Source organism: Peromyscus leucopus, chromosome 8b (assembly GCF_004664715.2).
Source record: "Peromyscus leucopus breed LL Stock chromosome 8b, UCI_PerLeu_2.1, whole genome shotgun sequence".
Lineage (NCBI taxonomy): Eukaryota > Metazoa > Chordata > Mammalia > Rodentia > Cricetidae > Peromyscus > Peromyscus leucopus.
Window position 1 is genome coordinate 69,777,037 of NC_051086.1, and position 23,174 is coordinate 69,800,210.

General features: G+C 38.8%; 1 protein-coding gene across 2 annotated transcripts in view; it reads right to left on the minus strand.

Moving 5' to 3' along the window:
- Positions 1-22,528, minus strand: part of Med13 (mediator complex subunit 13) — a 101,273-nt gene extending 78,745 nt beyond the window's left edge. The window contains exons 1-3 of one of the 2 annotated variants that reach the window (XM_028878288.1): positions 22,335-22,528; positions 20,204-20,438; positions 10,749-10,917 (exon numbers count right to left, since the gene is read on the minus strand). In XM_028878288.1, the coding sequence (XP_028734121.1) occupies positions 10,749-10,917; positions 20,204-20,438; positions 22,335-22,400 (470 nt within the window). In that variant the 5' untranslated portion in view covers positions 22,401-22,528. The remainder of the gene's footprint in view (positions 1-10,748; positions 10,918-20,203; positions 20,439-22,334) is intronic. The other variant, XM_028878289.2, reaches the window with a different exon arrangement.
- Between the last annotated feature and the right edge of the window lie 646 nt (positions 22,529-23,174).

Genomic DNA, 23,174 nt, shown 5'->3' on the forward strand with positions numbered 1-23,174 from the left:
TACCAGTAAGGCAGAATTCAGAGATGAACCTCAACAATTTTGTGTTACAGAAATGTTCCTCGATCATATACTGAAATTAAATAAAAGAGTTCTGTTTGTTTTACATATGTTCTGTGTGTGTGTGTGTGTGTGTGGACTTTGAGCATGCCATGGTACACTTGTGGAGGTCAGAGGACAACTTGTGGGTGTAAGTTCTTTCTTTCCACCACATAGGTTCTGGGGATCAAACTCAGGTCATCAAGCTTGATGGCCAAGTGCCTTTACCTTCTAAGCTACCTCATACACCTCTAAAAGATTATTTTCTAAGATGACCCACACACACACCAAAAAAATAAGACAACGATGGTGGTAGCAACTCAAGACCACAGCTAGCTCCTCTAGGACTAATGTAATAAGCATCACATACCTACAACCCCAGTACTTGGGAAAAGGAAACGGAGGGGTTTAAAAAACAAAAAACAAAAAAAACAGCCTGGGTCCACAGTGAGACATTACCTTAGAAAAACAAAAAACGAAAGTCACCTCTTCTATTATGAGTTTTCTGTTTTTGTTTCTTGCTTGTTTTTGAGCAGGGTCTCATTATATCTCTGACTAGCACTGAACTAGTTTTGTAGGATGGACTCAAACTTCACATCTTCTGCTTCCACTTCCAGAGTACCAAGATTATTGGCTAACAGTTGTATGTCACCATATCAGCTTGCTAGACTGGGTTTAATTAATATATACATGCACACTACTAGTAAGTAATTTATCTGATCTGTTTTTAGCACTTGTCTTAAGAAGCTACAGAAAAACATTTTGCTGGTAGAGAACTTGAGGACCAAAGAGGGTTATAAGATTTGGGGGTTTTTTGTTTGTTTGTTTGTTTGTTTTTATTTTTGAGACAGGGTCTTTCTATGTAGCCCTGACTGTCTTGGAACTCACTGTGTAGACCAAGTTAGCTTTGAACTCACAGAGATCTACCTGTCCCTATCTTCCTAGTGGTGGGATTAAAGGCATATGCCACCACACCAAGCTATGACCTACTTTAAAAATCACAAAATTAGGGCAGGGGTTATAAGTAACTCAGTGGTACAGCAGTAGTCTAGCATATGAACCCCTGGCTTTGATCTCCAAGATTGATCGAATGATTCTACACACACACACACAAACATGCATGTACATTATCATAAAATTAGAGGAAGTGCTGACTTAAATATATATATATATATATATATATATATATATATATATATATATCACATAGTCATCCTAACAATTAAAAATAGGCAGAGTCTGGTATTTTCCCAGAGAGAATAAATAAGCAGCCAATAAAAAATTATGCTCACCAGTAGTAGTGATTAAGGAAATACCAAGCAGAAATATGCTAAGATACCACTTCACACCAACAAAATTATTCTTAACAACCACCAATAAATAACAAGCATTGTTAAGGATGCAATGAGACTGAAACTCTTATACTGATGATGAAAATGTAAAACACCACAACCACAATGGAAAAAAGTATGGCAATTTTTCAGATAATTAACCTTAAAATTGTCATACGATCCAGCAATTTCACTTCTGAGTACATAACTATAAGAATAAAAAGCAGGGGCCCGAGGAAATATTTCCACATCCACACCCGTGTTTATAACAAATAGTCAAAAGTTGGGAATGACTCAAATGCCAGTTAGTAAGTGGACACACAAAAATACTCTACATAGACAATGGACCATTATTTGGTCTTAAAGAAAATCTCTCCCATGCTACGAGTTGGATAAAACTTGAAGATATGACAAGTGAAATAAGTGAGACACAAAACAATAAATATTATATAATTTCACTCATATGAGGTGCCTAGAACACTTAAGAAAACAGAAAAGTGGTTTGCCAGGGACCAACGGGTGGGAAAAAGGAGTTATTATTTTATGGGTAAATTTTCAGTCTGAAATAATGAATAAGTTCTAGATTGATAGTAATGACAGAGGCAGCACAATGTCAGTTTCCTTAATGCCCGGTAATACTGAAAACCAGCAAAAATGACTAACTTCATTATATGTGTTTTATAATATTTTAAGCCTAGTATCTCAATTCCCACATACTTGTATTCTATGAATTCAATAGTTTCTTTTTTTAAATTTATCTAATTTTTCTAATTTGTTGTTTATTTATTGTTTTTAATTGTTGTTTGGTTGGTTTTCTTGTTTTTTGTTGTTTGAGGCAGAGTCTTACTCTGTAGCTCTGGCTGTCCTAGAACCCACAATGTAGAATCAGGCTGGCTTCAAACTCAGAGATCTGACTGCCTCTGCCTCCAAGTACTAAGAAAAGCGTGTGCCACTATGCCCAGCAAATAGTTTTCAAATTTATAAATTAAGGTTAGCCCATGTCACAGGCTCAGGTTAAGACACCAGCACCGCCGGGCGGTGGTGGCGCACGCCTTTAATCCCAGCACTCGGGAGACAGAGCCAGGCGGATCTCTGTGAGTTCGAGGCCAGCCTGGGCTACCAAGTGAGTCCCAGGAAAGGTGCAAAGCTACACAGAGAAACCCTGTCTCGAAAAAAACAAACAAACAAAAAAAAAAAAAAAAAAAAAAAAAAAAAAAGACACCAGCACCAGTAATAATTTTCCCTTTATTTATCGGAGATAGCATCTCATGCAGCACAGGCTTGCCTCAAATTCACTATGTAGTCAATCATAAACTTCTGGTCCTCCTGCCTCCACCTCTGAAATGCAGGAGTGCTGCTAGACAAACACTCTACCAACTACAGCCCCAGCCCTACTATCAGTCAGTTTTGGACATTCTCCAGATCATTTCTACACTCACACAACTTTGCAAACCACATTAATTAGCAGCATCAGGCATTCTTAATATATCTCCATAAACAAAGGAGCTATAGTAAAATCCCAAAGAACATATCTCTGCATCTTCTATGTACGTCTATACAGTTAGTGAACATAATATTGAACATGATATAGTAAAGAATCCTTAGAGAGCAACACTGTTACTCTACAGTTTACAGCTTGAAATATTCTTCAATGCTTTCTTTTTGCTATTTTTGTAACTATTCTGCTTTTACTATTTATTACTACTTTTAAAAAAGATGTGAGCCAGGCGGTGACGGTGCACTCCTTTAATCCCAGCACTCGGGAGGGGGAGGCAGAGCCAAGCAGATCTCTGTGAGTTCAGGGCCATCCTGGGCTACAGAGTTGAGTTCCGGGAAAGGCACAAAGCTACACAGAGAAACCCTGTCTCAAAAAACAAAAACAAAAATAATACTAATAATAATCTTTTGTTTTTCATGTCCTATCAATCAACTCCGATCCTTAGTTTTTTGGGGTTTTTTTGTTTTTTCGAGACAGGGTTTCTCTGTGTAGCTTTGTGCCTTTCCTGGAACTCACTTGGTAGCCCAGGCTGGCCTCGAACTCACAGAGATCCACCTGGCTCTGCCTCCCGAGTGCTGGGATTAAAGGCGTGCGCCACCACCGCCGCCCGGCTCCGATCCTTAGTTTTATGCAGCCTTGTAGAAAAGTCACTGAACTGCTCTGTACTTTATGTTTCGTGACTTGTAATGCCAGAAGTAATAGGGTTGTTTTAAGATTTGCACTTACAATAGTAAAGTCTAATTCTGAACAGTGCCTCATTAGTTCTCTACTTAGGTGTCCTCTTACCCTCTTCCTCATTAAAAAAAAAAAGTCAATCTTATTAGCATATTAGTCTCAATATTAAAAGCAATACCAGAAAAAAGATGAGTCAATACCAAAAATTATAGTAGAAAACAGCAATAAGGGGGGAAAAAAAGAAATCAGTGGAGAGGAGAAAAGTCATTCTTCAGACTTAATTTTTCTCAAAATATTCCTGAAAAAGATAAAAATGTTAAAAGCTATGTAAATCTTAATGATTCAGGCAGGCAGTGATGGTGTACACCTTTAATCCCAGCACTTTGGAGGCAGAGGCAGGTGATCTCTTTTGGTTTGAGGCCAGCCTGGTCTACAGAGGGAGTTCTAGAACAGCCAGAAAAAACCTGTCTCAAAAACCAAAAAGAAAAAAGGGAAAAAAAAAAAATCCTAATGATTGGAGTATCAGAGTAAAATAAATACATCAGGGTAGAGGTATTATCACCATGTAAGATCAGACTTCAAAATCAGTTTAGAAGAACTACAGAAGGGAAAACCAGGCAGTCTGAAGTACCTAGGCTAAATTGGTAGACAGTGTGTATCCTGCTACGGGTAACTTGGGGACTACCACACACTTACAACTGAGGACACAATCGGTTCCAAGAGGAAACCACCAGGTTATTAGGTAATAACCAACCAACACTAACAAGTTAAGTTTAAAGCTCTAGAATCTAGCTGTTAGACAATCACTATGTAATTATAATCATTTGAATTTTGGCCAATTCAAATTAAGATATGCTCTAAGGAGAAAAACACACTAGATTTCAAAGACCTCACACAAAAACATATAAACTATCTCAAAAGGTATCTCTTGTAGATTTACACTCTAAAGTGTATTTCAAGTGTACCAAACTAAGTAAAATATTATTAAATTAGTTTTACCTGATTTGGGTTTTAATTTTATTTAGAGTGTGTGTGTGTGTGTGTGTGTGTGTGTGTGTGTGTACACATGTACATTCACCTAAGCCTATCAAACACATTACCAAGCTCAGTTAACAGTCTAACACAAAATTTAATGTGACTTACATCTTATTTCTTCATGCTACCTAAGAAGATACAAAGAAATATAACAGTAGAAGAAATATAGCAATGTATGCCTATAGACCAAGCAATGAAGAAGCTGAGGTACAAGGCTCTTTAGTTCAAGGCCAGGCTGTGTTACATAAGCATGACAATCTCTCTGCAAACAATAAGGACAACAATAAGGACAAAGCAATACCTCCTCACTTCAACTTTTCAGAGGTAGTAAGATATCCAAAGAACAAAGAACATCCTAAACCTATTAACTGCTTCCTTTCCAGGAGAGATTTACATGCCCTGATGCTTATTTTTACTTAATTTTGGAGATCAGGAGACAAAGTAAAAGCCATGTGTAGGAGTAAACAGGGTTTGTTTTTGTTTTTGTTTTTTTTGAGCTGAGGATAGAACCCAGGGCCTTACCACTGAGCTAAATCCCCAACCCCAAGTAAACAGTTTTATTACTGCAATTTAAAGCATATTCTGTTGCCTGCTGATTTTAATAATAAAAAAAAACTTGATCAACTGCTTGTATAAAATACTAAAAGCACTCTTTTAATTATAAAGGCAACACCATCCAAAAGAACTTTCTACATACAATGATAGGAACGTCCCACCTCTGAACTGCTATTATACAGAACAACAGGCATTATACAGAATAAGCACTTACAATGTAGCTCGTGAAACAAAAATAATTTTTTTTTATTTTCATTTCAATGTCTTGGATTTAAATAGCAAGTAGCTTGTGGCTATCTATTAAACAGTATAGGCCAAAAAAACTGTAAAGGAAAAAAAAAGCACTGTATTCCAATATTTCACCCTAATATTCTTTTCCTTTTCCTTCTTTTTTAGGTGATGAGGGAAAGTTGTGGTGAGGTAAGTATCACTATGTAGTCTAGGCTGATCTTGAACTTCCAGCTTCAGTCTCCGGGTGCTGGAATTACAGGCATGTGCCACCATGCTCAGCTTTAATAGTCTAATTACAATAATTTGCCACAAATGCTATTTCGTCTCCTTCCCCACAAAACAAAACTCAAGAACACCTTAATCTTTGTGGATCAGGTTCTTTCCAGGACACAAGACAAAAACATACTGAACCACAGGTTTGATCCTATCTCCTTTCTGTTTTATCTACAGCCAGCAACTATTTATTCTATCCTGTATTTACACATGTGTGTATGTACATGTGTGTGAGCATGTATGTTAATGTGCATGCACACATGCGTATGTTTTTCATAATAACCACTCTATGCTTGCTGCCTTTTAAAATTGGGGCTACAGATAACTATCATATATAAAATAAAGATGTCAAAAGACCAAATTAGCAAAATTTTTTCATAAAAATTTACATATATACAACTGAAGATTTGGGATAAGATTATAGTACGTATTAAAATCAAATACTAGCCAGATATGGTAGATCCTACCTATAAACCTAACATTATGAACTGAACTGAACCTGAGGATCACCATCACAAATTCTCGATTAGTCTGAGCCACAAATTCCATACTATTGTAGATAATCTCATCTGCTACTCAGCAAAATCTCCCATGGCAATATACTCTACAAGATGTTGTCTTGGTTGTCTCAAACAAGAGTTGCATACCAATGCCATTCTATTCTGTATACTTATTAGAAGCATTTTAAAAACCTGCTAAGTTAGACGGGGAGATTGGCTCAGTGAATAAGTTTACTTACCATCCAATCATCTAATCTGACAATTTGAGTTCTGTTCCCAGGAGCTACATGATAGAAAGGAACAAACTTCCAAAAGATATTCACTGACCTTTATAGATGTGCTATATACATGAAGGCCAACACTCACATACATACAAATGAATAAATAGACAGGAAATGGATAAACTTTTTTTTAATGTTATAAGCCAGTACAGTGAGACCTACCTATAATACCAACTAGTAGGAAGGTAAGATAGGAAGATCAATTGAACCAGGAGTCAGAGGCCATACTGGACAACATAATGAGACCTTGCTCAAAAAACAAAAAACAAAAAAAAAACCAAAAACCTTTCCTAATGTACAAACTTAATTGCCCACTCAACAATAAGGTTATAATAGATTCAACATGACAAAAAGCTTAACCAAACACAAACTCAATAATACTCTTACTCAAGACAGTCTTACTCAGATATACTCTCAAGCATCACAAGGGTGGAAAGTCACTGGTTTTTATAACATCCCATTTGCTTATAATCTTACTGTACTGCAGAATGATGCCTTGTCTATTTAAGATAAAATACTAGACATTCTTTCATCCAATTATCTGAAGAGTAATTTGTTTCAATGGTTAATTAAATTACTCTTATAAATTTAAGGGTCCTTTATACCCATCCTTGCTGCATTATTAGAAGGTGACTCCATTTCTTGTCTTTCAGTCCCTGGAAACTACTAGACAAATTAACTACTTCTATGTCCAGATTATTAGAAGTGAGAAACTCCCTAGATTTACCATGTGGTGTACATGCCACAATTCCAACTGCTCCAGAAGCTGACACAGGAAGATTGCAAGTCTGAAGCCAACCTGGGCAACTTAGAAAGGCAGTCTCAAAATACAAATACAACAAAGTGCTAGAGATACAACTCAGTGAGGAGAGCACTTGCCTGGCATGTATATGGCCCAGGTTGGATCCACAAATGGGAGGGGAAGACAGACAGAGATACAAGGCAAACATGGACAGACACAGTCGTGTGTGTGTGTGTGTGTGTGTGTGTGTGTGTGTGTGTGTGTGTGTGTGTGTGTTGTACACATGAGGTATATAAGCAAGCAAAGAGATTAGAGGAGGATGTCAGGAGTCCTACTCGATTGCTCTCCCTCTTATTCCCTTGAGACAAAGTCTCTCATTGAATCTAGAACTAGGCTAGGTTGCCAGCAAGTGCTAGGGATTCTCCTATCTCCACCTCCTCACAGTGCTATGGTAAAAGACCTGCTCTAGACCATGCCCAGTTTTTAACACGGGTGCTAGGATCTGAACTCAGGTGCAACAAGAACTCTTACCCACTGAATACTATTTCCAGCCCCAAGAGAATCTTCATACTGGGGAAAAAAAAAAAAAGACAGCCAAGTATGATGGCACATGCTAGCAATCACTGCACGTATGAGGCTGAGGCAGGATTATGAATTTGATGCTGGCCCACGGTGGACTATATAGCAAGACCTTGATTGCTTGTTTGTTTTGTTTTTAAAAAGTAAGGAGATAGAGACTATTCTCTCTTCTGCTTAGGTCAAGTCAGTTCACAGCATAAACATTCCTCCCTGACAACTTCATTATTGTTTTATAAAATGCTCATATAAGTAAGCATCCCTAATCCAAAAGTATCAGAAGTTCTGATATCCAAAATGTTTTAGTTTCCAATGATTTAAACCAGCATTTAACTCATTTTTCCTGGTTAAAATCAAGTTTATACAACTACAACTGCAAGTAATTCAATGCAACACACAATATTTCCAGTAATGAAAGTTTTAATTTAGCCTCCCTTCTCAATTAGGTAATCCCACAGAAAAACACTAGTGCTCAATTACTTGTATAAACAGCAAGCAGAATCTGTGTGATTCATGGAAACCTCCAACTATATATATATAAGTAGTGTTGTCAATTATTAGCAATCATGTGAGAGATTTTCCTAAGAAAAACAAAGGCATTTCCAGTAGCTGCATGGCTAAATGAACACATTCATTTCCCTCTCTAGACTCATGACACTTCCTCCATCTAGACAGCAATAGGCAAGACACAGAGAATGGCAGAGACAGCAACAGGATCTGAAGCACTAATATGGTTGAGAATTAATTTAGTTAGTAGACAAAGGTTAAGTGGATAAAGCAAGGTGCAAACTAAACAAAACCAAACACCAATGGAAAGGCTCAGAAGTCAAAAGCATCAGTATGTATCTGAACACAAGAGTGTAATGTATAACTGAAAACAAAAGGAATGAAAATTCAAAAAGGTGGACTCAGAAACCGACTTTATAATCTTTTTATAATTTTAAAAAAGACTTATTTAAGCCAGGTGCAGTGGAGCATGCCTTTAATCCCAGCACTCAGAAGACAGAAGTAGACAGATCTCTTGTGATTGTAGGCTAGCCTGGTCTACATAGTGAGTTCCAGAGCAGCTGAACTACAGTGAGACCATGCTTTAAAAACAACAACAAAGATGTACTTATTTGTAAGGTGTTTTGCCTGCATATATGTATGCACACCACTTGCTGTACCTGCTGCCTGTGGAGGCCAGAAGAAGGTGTCAAATCCTCTAGAACTAGAGTTACAGATGGTTTTCAGTCACGGGGGTGGGGTAGGGGGTGGGGTGGGGTGGGGTGGGGTGTCGGGGACAAACCTGGGTTCTCTACAAGAGCAGTAAGGAGCTCAAGTGCTGAGCCATATCTCTCTCTCTCTCTCTCTAACTTCAAACTGATTCAAACACAGGTGCTCAGAACAGAGATAAGCAACGCTGAAGTAAAGTATTTAAAATAAGTACAAATATAAGCTATCTAAATGAACTCTCTCAATTTCCAGCAATCCACAAGGAAAAGATTACTAATCTTCTATAGATCCTACATTAAGCTACTATTACAACTCTTCACAAGACAGTAAGATAAAAAGATAAGACAAACATTCAGGATTTCAAAAATATTGCTTCCCATGCACCCTTTTCAAGGAAAATTATTGATAAACGAGCACCACTGGAACAGAAAATAACAGTAACAATGGAAGTCTGAGGGAGATGACTTAGCAGTTAAAGTACTTGCAGGCCAAGCAAAAGGGACAGGGATTCCACAGCCCCCCTGAACCAACAGAAATACAAGATCAGTATAGTTGTTCAACTCTAATTCCAGTCTCACAGGTAGAGACAGTATCCCCACAGCAAGCTTGCCAGGGACTAACCAAATCAACTGGTATGAGTATGACGGAGACCATACCTCAGTGAATAATGTGGAGGACTCTCAATATCAACTTTAGGTGTGTGTGTTCTACACACACACACACACACACACCTGTCTTTTAATGTCAGTACTAGTGACTTTAACTTAGGTAGGTGAACTTGCACAGCAAGCTCTCTTATCCACTGGACCAATTTCTCCAGCTCCACTTTTCTTCTTCTAAGTTCAGAGTGGGAATGCTTCTAAATTACAAATATTTGCTTCTCTCAGTATAGCCAACGTACATCCGGTTTCCAGAAAAGAATCATCTCTGAACCAGGCACCACTCCTTATTTCCTACTTCCCTTCCATTTCCTGCCTGCAATCTTCTGTACAGTGTGAAGGCCAATACCAAGAGAGACCATAAGGTGGGCAAGGGAGCTAAAGGTAGCAGAGCAGAAAATTCCAGGGAAATCTGAGTCCCTACAATGGTTTGGTAATTATATTTTCCTACAATTTGAAGGAGAATGCATTCCTAAGTTTTACAATTCTTTTGTTAACAATTAAAGTGTGTTGGAGTTAGGATACGGCTCAGTTGGTAGAGTGCTTGAGTAAGAATCTGAGTTCTGACACTCACCACTGCATACAACTGGGTACAGTGGCACATGCTGCAATCCCAGCCTTTGGGAAATAGAAAGAAAAATGCTGCATATTTAAGGTCATCCTTAGCTGCACAGTAAGTTCAAGTCCAGCTTGGGCTATATGAGTCCTTGGTTAAGAAAAAAAAAGGTAAAAATTTGTTTAAAAATAAATAATAAGTCTGATAATTTTCACAGGGGGGAAAAAAACTTTTATTTCTCCAGATCTATGAGCTCACCCATCTACTAAAATTTAAAAAAGCATGTTGAAAAACCTTCAGATATACATGAAAAAAATCCATATATGCAATCCCAGCTCCTGAAGCCCAGACAAAGAACTAGAGGCAACTGAGGACTGCTGAGAGTGGAGGAACAGTCTCCCCAGGGAGAGCAGAGCAACTGGTTATCCAAGACCAACGGTCAGCCCTGCAAACCTGCATACACACATGAAGCATACAGACTAAGCATTGTGTTAACATTCTTAATACACACACACACACACACACACACACACACACAATCATATTAATAATCAATTATCAAAAGAGGTACATAAGATGGCTTACCTTTTATTGATAGGTTTTTCATCTTTCTCATACGGCTTTACAAACCACTTGCCAATTCGAACAAAGTTTCTGTTCATTAAACACCTCTCCAACAGATTGTGAACTGCTTTGAAAAGTAAAGTACGGCACTCATAGGAAAGGCCATTCTCCCACACTCCATCTTCCTCTTCTGAAGAAAAAAATGAAGTAGAAAGTAAGTAGAGTCCATCTACTTAAAGACAACTAAAATACATGACAAATCAATGTCTGTGTCCAGAGCCCTCTCCTTTACCTCAGAATGCAGAGCTGCGGTCTAAACCTCTCAATCTGTATGTGTAGGTGTAATGGTGGTGGGTTTTTTTGTTTGTTTTGAGTCTCACTATGTAGCCCAGGCTGGCCTGATACTTCACAGCAATCCTGCCTCTACTTCCTGAGTGCTGGGATGACAAACTGGGCCACTATACTTGGTGTTCTTTAATAATACATCTTTAAACAAAGTATCAGGTTTCAAAGATACTCTACAAAATATAAAATGGCTAAAAGCACTCGACAAAACTGCCTAAAAATTATTTTCCCCAATATAAAATATAGCAATGATATCATAAAATGACTTGTTTTCTGTATTTTAACAAGGGTATTTGCTTGTAAAACCTGGAAAATGTTAAACATACCATATGATGCCTGTTTCTAAACTGGCTCACTTGTTACTTTGTCCTAGTTTCCCTAATCATTTAACCTGAAGAGAGGAAGAAGAGAAAAAAAAAAACTAGCCAGTTAATAATTAAACTCAAAACATTTCACGACCATCAGCATTCTAATCTATGACTCAACTATAAAACTAAGTGACGAATACAAAGGAAGTTGCTGCCACTAAGTCTAACAAGCAATGTGTTAATTATCAGGCTAGATCTCATTTCAATGACTCACATGATTATTCAATACAGGAGGAAAAATATGAAGACTTCAATTTCAAATGGCTATCAGTCATATGAAGTATTGTTCTTCACTAACTACAGAGCCTCAAAATCCCCACTAAATCTATTAGTCACTCCAAGTTAACTTTGCGAGGTGAGGGACAGAAATCAGTCATTGGTAAGTCTGGACACGGTTCAAAGAACAGAATTCATTCTTTTATCTATAACAAAATATTCAATAAGATAAATAATGATAGATATCACTTTAGCAACTTACTTTTATTTTAAATTGTTAGTCCAAATATAATTAAGGATCTTCTAATATACTATATCTTCATATAACCTTTCCTTTTTCTTTCTTTTTGGCCCAGCTGGCCTGGGGCTAACTACATAGACCAGGCTGGCCTTGAACTCTCAGCAATTCTGTCTCAGTCTTCCATTACTTAATCCTGATATATACATGAGCTACCACACCCAGCTATAAACATTTTCTACTTATGCATCATCATCTCTTTGTTTTCCCCTTGAGACAGGAGCTGGCTCTGTAAGGCAGGCCTTGAACTCATGATCTTCATGTCTCAGCCTCTCAAACCTCTCAAGTATTGGATACAGGCCTGTGCCACCATGTCTGGCTTCCATTCAGTTTTCAAATAAAACAAACAAAAAAATAAACAAAAATAAATAAAAAACCTCCAACCACAAAAAAAAGGGGGGGCAAGTATTTCTCACTTCACAAATATACATGTTGAACTCATAAAAAAATAACATTTACTATGAGCATTTTGAATATCAACAGAGATGTATTAAGAGTGACACACAGTTTATATTCAGAATGTATTACAACAAATGGGCAGAGTAAACATTAACTAAAAACCATAATGACAGTGGACTTTAACTGCACTGGAGACTGCCACTACAAAGGTTAACGCTGATTTTATGTTGTTCTTTCAAGTGTGCTTTCCTAAATCATTGTCAGGTCTTTCAAAGCAACTAATGCGGTTCCTCTACAGAAAAACAAAGGAAAATGGCAATACTTAAGGGCTAGAATAAAGTAATTTAAGTAGGAAAACTTCACATTCAGTTATGTTAGAGATCCTTATCTACTTCCACTTAAAGCTAAAATGCTTATGGGCTTTATCTTATTAAAAAAGATATTCTCTTAGAGAAAAGGAGCTGGCACAGTGACTTCACTTATTAAAGGTCTAGATCACAAGCATATGTGTCAGCTGATGAGATGAAAAAAGAATCCATCTTTTAGCTTAATAAGTAGACTTCTGATTTCAAAGTCAAATAGCTTCATTAAAACTTTTACCTCAAATTACATGACAATAGTAATAGAAATACACATGTTCCTAATTCCAAAAGAAATGTGTCAAGAACTGCTCCCAATTCTCCACCTGTTCAATGTTCTTTATTACCTGCCACCTTCAAAAACCCCTCCATTCTAAACAACCCAAGCTTGTAATTTGCATTATATAAGTAGTCATTATCAAAATATATTCCCTAACTACTCCTAAGTTTTAAAGGGAAGATGTAAGATATCCAGTTACTTCTACACATTTCTAAGCTACAAGTTATTACAAACTTGAAATAAATTATTCATTTAAAGCTTAAGAATAATTTACCTTCTTCCTACAGTTTAAAACAAGAGTGTTAAGTACAAAGTTCCAATGAAACGGCTCAACAAGTAAAGGTACTTGCCACCAAGTCTAACTGGGTTTGAGTCCTAGGACCCACGTGGTAGAAGGCAAGAACAGACTCTCACAAGTTGGCCTCTGACCTCCACATGCGTGCCATGGCACTGGTATAGCCACAGACATACATGAAATAATAAATGGAATTTAAATTTTTAAAAAAGACTGTTTAACAGATTTAGGAACTGTTTGCAAGTATAAAACAAAAATCTTTAGAATAGCAAAAATTATAATTCCTTATAAATTTTTACATGTTCTAAAAACCATTGTTTTATTTTTAAAAATTTATTTCAGCTAAACCTAAGCTAAGAATACTAAATGTGGTTTAGAAGTAATCAGGACTGGCAAGATAGTTCAGTGGGTAAAAGTGCTTGCTGCCAAGTCTGATGACCTGAGTTTAGTCCTCAGAACTCATATAAAGCTGGAAAGAAAAACAACTCCACAAAGTCATCTTCTGACCTCCACATGTGTGCTGTGGGCACATGTGCCTCCCGGAAAGAGAGAGAGAGAGGGAGAGAGAGGGAGAGAGAGAGAGAGAGAGAGAGAGAGAGAGAGAGAGAGAGAGAGAGAGGGAGAGAGACACACACACACACACACACACACACACACACACACACACGAAAAGCAGTACTGATTTCCAAGGATTTCTTTCTTGCTTTAACTTTTATCTAGAGAAACTCAGCATGAACTTAATGCTTTCAGGAGTCTCTTGCCCCAAATGCTCATAATTCTCATTAATACAAACAGACCTACCTAAAGCAACGAATCTCTGAAAGACACCTTCATCTACACAGTAAGCAACCAAGCAACTATTTCATTTTTCATTGTTAATGAAATAGTAACTCCTAGTAATATCCAATGAAAAGTCTAAAGAATCGGGGTTTTGTTTTGAGAGGAGAGTCACTTAGAAATAAAAAGTGTACTGAACCAAGTTTCTAATATCCTGATATGAAAATGATAAGTATGTTCCATACACTATACTCACAGATATGAAGGGTGAATGGTAGAACCAATCACCTAAGTCAGTCTCTTATCTTACACTAATTAAAAGCTCCTTGAATCTCAACACCAACATTGTAACAAGGAAAGAAACGAGTAAGGAATACATGGCGAGCTTTAGCAGGCACTTTAGAACTTAACCAGAGCCTAATGGAAAAAAGTCTGCTTAATGCATTTAAATAAATGTTTTCCTCCCCTTGTATCTTTAATCCCCTGAGAAAACAAAGTTTCTATTCTGTTTCTAGCACTTTTCCATTACTATTGGTATTAGAGCTCTTAACCATCAGTGTTACTCGAAAAATTTTACAAATTATTTGTAGAATGCAACACGAAAGTTCAAATGCTAAATCTGATTACCCTATGCTTTCCTGAGAACACGGATTATAGTGGTGCAAAAGGATGTGTCATAGGTCATCAAAATAATTATGAATGGGGAGAAAAATCAGTATAAAAAGCTGATACAACCAGTACTCAATATTTTCCTCAAAAAAATGACATCTTTAAATATCTCCATGGTGATCAGCTGGTTTTTTAAAAAGGCATCTTTTCCCTGTAATTTTGCTAAACAGCTAAAATGCAACATATGCCAATGAATAAGGAATGACTCAAAAATTAGCATGTTAGAAAATAGTACAGATTTCTTGAAAAAATCAACGTGTCTAGATCAGCGTTTCTCTTAATAATTATTTCCCATTCATAACTCATTAAGTCAACAAATATTACTAACTGCCTTAAGCCGTAACATCATTCACTTTGAGCAAAACTTGGAAATTTATTTAAAACAGCTTAATATGGTGATTGTTATATATGATATGATCCAAAAGATAACACTTCCTTGCTCAAAAAAGGATACCACCACACAGCACACAGCAAATGAAGTCATCACTCATAAGACTAGCCAACACAAAGAAGTGGGACACAGTTTAAAGTTAAAACAAAGATAGAAACGAATTAACTCTCCTCAGCATGGCTCAGCTTTCTGTTTATGTGTTTATCTACTCTGATAAAAGCTGCCCTTTAAGGTTCAAGTCCACTATAACTAATGTCCTCTGATAAAAGCATCCAAAATGAAATCTGGAACAATGACCCACTTAAGCAGATGCATTATGATGAGATTCTAGTATAATAAATTATTAGGATATGTTGCTAAACTCAAGTATAGAGACCTCAAAAACCACAAAAAAGAAATATTTTTAGCCTTGATTCAGTATACTTTTAACTTCAAGGAATCACTTTTCTCTCAGAGTCTCATCATAATCTACCTTATCATTTTTTTTAAGACAACAATCATGAGAGAGAGAATAGTTTTGTTTTTAAGAATAAAAACCAATGGCAGCAATAAAATTCCAAATCTGAGGACACGATAAAAACACACAGCAATGGAACTGAAACAATCTTGCTTTTTAAAACAGCAAACTAACAGTACCTGTAAAAGAGACAATCAATCATACTCACTGGAGACTTGACAGCAGCCATGAACTAAGATTTCCCACCACCAACTTTAAATCCCTGTCATTCATTACCACAAAACTACTAAACAAGGTTTAAACCTGTAACCAGAAAGTTTTTCCCTAGGTCTTTTTCTACCAAAATAAACCAATACGGATTCAACTGTCCATTCTCCTAGAAAGATTATAAAAACTTGTATGTTTGGCTTTGAAATTCTAGGGATGTTTTTGAGCAAATGTCTTTCTGGAATGTTATACTTAAGCTAATATCAAATGAACACAAATCCTTACCCAAAAATCAGTCTTTCCCAAATTACTTTGCAAAACAGTATCAAGTACTACTGCTGTAAAATAAGCAAAAATTCAAAATGTGGAATCCAATTTAGATGGGTATATGTTTTATTTCTATCCATCAGCTAACCTTAAGATGGTAATCCATATACATGCTAAATGGTATGAGACAGAAGAGAAGGTGAAATTTAACGATGTACTACAAAGCCTGACGAGACTCTAGACTCTTTAGAAATGTCAAAATCATCCAAAGGGAGCAAAGAGATTCCCTGAGAAACAAACTGCCACAGCCCAGAAGAGCAAAAGATGAGAGGGCAACTAAATATCACGTGGTGATCCAGACAGGATTCTAAAACCACAGAGGAAGAACTAGGCAAAAATAGAAGACATCCAAGTGAAGTAAGTATTTTAATATCATAACAATATTGATTTATGAATTGTGAAAAATCCATTATTCTGATGTAGATATTAAGGAATAAAGAAAGTTAACTGAGAGATGCATAGGCACTCTACACTATCCTGCCAACTTTTGTAAATCTAAAACTACCCAAAATAAAATTCTTAAAAACAGTTGTAGATGAGACAAAGTAGATAAAGAGGCCACTCTGTGTTTTGTTATTAAACATGTTAGTGAAAAACCCGAGAATTCTAACCTTTACAAAAATGAATGCCTTCCTCTACTCCCACCCCCAATAAGGAGAACAATATTACCATAATCACAGGCATTTCTGTAACAAGAAGTAGTAGGTGTTGACCAAACAGGACACTGCCTGAGAAGAGCAGGCTAAGCCAAATTAACTAGCTGCTTAGTTACCACCTGCGTCCTTCCTGGTCCTCTCTCCTCACTGCTACACCTCCACTGGCAGCTCAGGACTGCCTCCTGCAGCTGATGCCAACCCTACTGTCCAGCTGCTCTCTTCTCAAGGGAGCTTAAGAGAAGGGGACCGAGTGCCACAGATGGGAAGAAATGAAAAGGGGGTTAGCTAGAGCACAGAGGCGCACTAATTACCCCAAAAGGGAGGCAGACGGTGTCCCTGGAGCAAAGAAAGGGCAAGACAAATATACTCCATCTGAAAAGACCTTATTATTCCTTAAGATATGCCTGACTTAAGTAACATTCTAAAGTAATGACAGGTTAAAAAGAAGCTAAAACATTAAATAAACACCATTGACTTTGTAAACCAAGAGTTCAGGGCTAGCTTACTCTTTGGATCACTTGCACTTTGATAAAAATGTTTCATTATTCAATAGCATTCAGCAAAAATTGACAGCAATGAAAATTTGATATCCAAAAATGCCTTCATCATATTCAAAGATCAGTATCTGTATTAGAGTGCAGGTATCATCATTTTAAAATCATGCTAAAATAGAAGCTGAGAGGAAAACTTTAAACTCTAACCAAGCTTCACTTGAGAAAACACTTCTGATAACCTAAAATCCAGAAGAAAAAATAGCTGCAGTGTTTTAACAACATGCACTAAAACAGCTCACATTCTACATTAACAGGCTTTTAATTTTCAAAACATTACTCTCACTATGGTAGAACTAAATACTATGTATCTAAACTTATCTTTGACTCCACAAACTATTTCATGGAAAGGTTTGTTCAAGGCTGTGCAGGGAAGTACACACCTGTACTACCAGCACTGGGAGGGCTGCTCTGAATTCAAGGCAACACAGCAAGACTCAGTCTCAAATAAAAAAGTGTCTTCAGATGGTGTGCCAACTTTATCAAGAAGACCAAACCCCATAAGTAGACTTACAATATTTGTATAATTTTTTTGTAGTGCTGAGGTTCAAAGCCAGGACCTTACTCATGCTAGCCAAACACTCTGAGCAACATTATAGTTTTAACATTGTGTTCGCTTCAAAATTTCAATTTAACAACAGTCTCTAGGCAGTCAATCAACATTTTAACAATGATCCAAGGGTATAGGTCAACAGTAGAGCAATTGCCTAACATATACACATGGCCCTGGATTCAATACTCATCATTTAAAAGAAAAATAAAACAAACAACCTACAAACATTTTAATGAGTTGACTTCATGAATCATTTCAAAGTTTAAAACAACTCTCATCTAGGTCAATGAAAGAAAAGAGGAAGATGGTGTGCTAAGTTTTTAGCACAAGCAAAGAGCATCACCTGGCTAAATGGCACTACGGGTATTCTGATACACATATAGACACCATACGTATGCACTCACAGATATACATTCATCTTTTCACCATCTACAACTATATTAAGCCAAGTGTAGCATACTCCCAGCATTGAGAAGTAGAGGCAGGAGGATCAGGAATTCAAGGCCCTAATGGACTATGTATAACACTATCTCAAAACAAACAAAATAACAACTACAGGATAATACTTAGAACTAAGGACTAGGTTCTTCACTAAGCATCTTGGGAAAGCTAGAATGCTCTATCATAAAACAACTGCACACTCAATAATGAATAAAGCCACCACTAAAAACAAGTAATTAAAAAAATAGAACATATTTTTACATATATGTTGACCTCAGAAAGTATTAGTTCAAAATGGAGCTATCTATCTGGAGCCTGGTCTGATGGTACCTGTACACACCTGTAATTCCAGCAGCAAACAGGAGTAGAGTGCAAGGCCTGTCTTGACCATAGTAAATTCAAGACCATTCAGGGCTACATGACACCTGGATTATATTTCGTGCAAAATAAAACAGATCCTACAGTTCAAAGCCAGAACCCACAGAGTATTAACTTTCATACAAGAAAGCTTGTTTTCAAATGGCCTCAGGAGCAGCAGAGATGACGACTCAAGGGTTGCTAAAAGCACAGCCAGTCTGAGTTCCATTTCCAGCACCCACTTAGAAGAACACGTGTGACAGTGCATGTGTAACCCCAGCACTCCTACAACAAGACGGGAAGCCAAGACCACAGAACTGGCCGAGACCAGAGGGCCAGCTAGCTTGAAATAAGCTTCAGAATAGCAGAAACAAGCAAAAAACCCTGGCTCGCCGGGCGGTGGTGGCGCACGCCTTTAATCCCAGCACTCGGGAGGCAGAGCCAGGCGGATCTCTGTGAGTTCGAGGCCAGCCTGGGCTACCAAGTGAGTTCCAGGAAAGGCGCAAAGCTACACAGAGAAACCCTGTCTCGAAAAAAACCAAAAAAAAAAAAAAAAAAACCCTGGCTCAACAAGGTGGAAGGAGACAAAGGACTCCCAAAAAGTTGTCCTCTGACCGCTGCACACACTGTCCACACATATACCATACCCACATGCTCTCCTCACACACAAAATTTTGAAGAGCTTTTAAAAAAAAAAATTTAACTGTCAAAAATCTTATCAAACTAGAACTTGGTCCTCCCCAAGTATGTCACTCAAAGCTTTGCTTACACCAAGTTTAAAGTAAACACCACTTTGGTAATTTCATGAAGATCTACAGTTTCTTTCTAAAGTACAGTTGGCCCTAAAAGTCAAGAAATAAGAAGTAATATTGATGTGCTCATAATAAACTATTTCTGTGCAACCTTTCAGATTAATGACCTTTGACCTACAAAAGTTAAATAAGGTAGTACTTGTTTCTTAATATAATCTTTGATGAAGCAGTATCTAAGAGCCACTTTCCCCCTAAAAAACAAAAACAAACAAATATGCTTCCCTGGGTTAATAAATAATCATAAATAATATAAAAATAACAATATACTTTTGAAAACTATGCCAGATAAAGTTACATTTCTAGAACCGCCCACAGTGTCTCACAAAAGAGAGCAGAGCAGAACAGACTCAAAGGTAAGTTACACTTGGCTTCAAAAGTATTACATAACTGTGAGAATGTTTCCAGCTTCCATTTTCCTTAGGTTAATGAAAATGCCTTCCCTGGGTACAAACTGCCGGTGAGAAATTAGGGAAGAAGCTGGGTGGTGGGGGAAGTTGTTCAAAGCCTAAGTCTCCCAAATAGACATGGATAATTTATGGAAAATAAAACAAACAGTGAAATAAAACATTGAAACTGTCCTTAGGGCGTCACAATAACAAGGCTGTGTACACTAGCATATACACACTAACAAACACCATAATTAATAATACCAACAACATTTTTGGGAAAAGTGTACAATGTTGCTAAGTCACATTTAAAAATAATAAATTGTTCTTACCTGATAAGTCATGGTGAATAAGGTCAGCAAAATTGGGATCTTTACCCCACCAAAATATCCACAATTCTCTTCTTCCAGGTCTTTGATCTCGCCGCCAAACACCAAGTACATCTGCCTTAAGGCATCGACTAAAACTGCTCAAAATGGGGTCTTCTTCTGTCACCGGAAACAGAATGGGGGCAGAAGTTGGGCCTTGCCATACATATCTTTTCCACTTAATTCCTGTCAAGTCAGCCTGAAGGAAAGAAAACATGATTTCTGTATTATTGTACATTCACTCAAAAAAATATTCACTATAAATTTCATTAAAACATCACTATTTTGAATGCATGCTTAAGACACTGAAAGACTATGACCAAAATAAACAAACAAAAAACACCATGCAAACAATTCTAATACTTCAACCAGCAAGAACTTAAGGAAAAGAACATAAAATAGTTTTAAAATAATTATAACAAAGATATCACTGAATAGCACATCTATAATAAATACAATACACCCAGGACTTAACAAGTAAAACAATGATGTTAAACATGCACTTGAGTACTGCACATTAAATCTCTCTCTGCTCTCTGTCCTACGTTCTTCTCTAACTGGTCAGTCACATTTGTTCCTTGGTAAACTGAAAATTAAAGACCCTCATTCCAAGTTTGTAAGAAGTCACGGCTCTAACAAGAAGACATCTGAACAATTTTCTAAAGAAAAAAAAAAGCCTGTTAATTCTTCACAAGCACACATCTTTAAGAAAAGAACTACTTCCAAAGAGCTGTCAGATTTGTGCTAATCTATCTTCAAAGAACCAAAGTGCCAAAAATAGATGCAGTTGAGGAAGACAGAAACGTTAAACCTGCTGTACATCTTACTACATGTGAAGACATGCTGATTAATGGACACTGTCAAGAAAACCAGCACATTCTGCAAGGCACAAGTTCCTTAAAGATCCCCATTTACCATCGTGAAAGAAATTTAACAAAGGAAATTCAGCAATTCTTCTAACTTAATGACAGAAAGCATAATGTGCCAAAAATGAAACTGCTGATACATGACTGGCAGTTTACGCTTGCCAACTAGTTATGCTCCACCCACTAATTCACTTACCTAGGATAGACTTAATATTTCTCATCGCACAGGAAAAAAATGAAAAAGTCACTCTAACTTAAAGTCATTGATGAAGCTCAGCTATCGCCTAATTAAGGACTAGATATTTGCAACAGTTGGTACTTTTGAGAAAAGTCTTAAAAACTATTGGATATTGCCCGACTGGGGCCAACCTACACAGTAGAACATTCCTACATCCAGCGTCCCCAGACTTTTCAGCTCAATAAAAGGAGCAGCCAGCTCAAAACATGTTTAAAACGCAAGCAAAACAGACAAATATAGAACGTTTAGTGCGAAACCACAGTACCTCCTCCATTAGCCCCTCCACTCTCTCAAAAACATAATGTTCTAATAAAGGCAAGATGGCTAGAAATTGTCAAAATGGCAAAATGTTTTCAAAGTTTAAAAAGAAAACATATGAACGCTGTTTTTACACAAAGATCTTTAGTCACCCATAAGGAAACTACCCCAGTGTTAGTTTAACTTATAAAACGAACAGGGCTTTAATCCATTAAGTTGTGTGGTTTGTTTGTTTGGTTGGTTGGTTTTTTTTTTTGGGGGGGGGGTCCCGTTTAAAAGAACCCAATTAGCAGCGAAAAGCATAAAGGGCGTGAAGTAGGGGCAATCATGGAAAAGTGGGAAAGGATAAACTGTTCGCTTGGGGTGGGGGGGGGGGGAGGAGGTTAAGCAAGAAGCACTTGAGAAAATATTACTGTCCGGCCAGATAAGAAACCCAAGTTAAGGACAGGACTGCGATAGGAAGAAAGCGTCCAAAACAAGACAGGGGAAGGGGGAAGACCAGACTCTTCCAAGCAGAGTCCTGGCCGGCGGGCGGGCGGGCGAGCGAGCGGCCGCTGTCTCCCGGGGCGGCCGCAGCGCCTCGCTCGCAGGAGGCCGACTCCGGCGGGGCCTAGCCCGGGGGGGAGACACCGGCATCTGGAGGAGCCGAGGAGCCCCGGACCCCCTCCCCCCCCGCGGCCCCAGGGCGCCCGGCGCGGCCCCTCCCCCCACCGCCCGCGGCCCCCGCACTCACCAGGCAGAAGAGGTTACAGTGACAATCTTCCAGGCTGGCCCCGTTCGACACGAAGGAGGAACTCATCGTCCCTCACAGCAGCCGCCGCCGGCGCCACAACCCACCATCCGCCATTACCGCCGCCTCCGACCAGAGAGAGAAACACAGACACCGGGGAGGGCGGGGGGCGGTGGGGAGGAGGCCGCCGGGCCGCCCGCCCTCCCGCCGCCCCCCGGCGCCGCCGCGGCCCCCGCCGCCCGAAGGCACCCAGCCGCCCGGGGCCGAGGCCGCAGGCGGGAGGGCCGCGCCGCGCTGCGCCGCGCTGCGCTCGGCCGGCCGGCGGCCGCCGGGACTGCGGAGCCCGCGGACGCGCGTCCCTCTCCGGAGAGGAGGGGAAGGGATGTGTGTCCCTTCCACCAGAGGGAAGAAGAAGGAGGAGGAGGGAAAAAGAAAAAAAAAAAAGATCAAAAAGAAAAGAAAAAACCCAAAACAACAACAAAAAAACCAGTTACACGATAGTCAGAGCCCGAGTCCGGGCGGGCCGAGCCCTGGAGCCCCGGAGGCTTCTCCCCGGCCCGGGGGCGCCCGCGGAGGGGCGGGAAGGGCGAGGACCGGCGGAGCAGCCCGGGCCCCCCCTGGCCCGGCAGCGGCGATGTCCTTAAGCCCGGAGTCTCCTCGGCGGCGGAGGTGGTGGCGGCGTCTCAGGGCTCAGTCCATTCTCCGGCTGCGTCCTCGTGTGGTCCCCGGGCCGAGCCTGCCTAACGTCTGCTCTCCGGCCGCCTCACCGCCTGGACGCCGTAGTCTCCCCCATTTTGTGGGCCCAGCGGGCGGTGTTTTTCCCCCTTTAATCCGAATTCACGG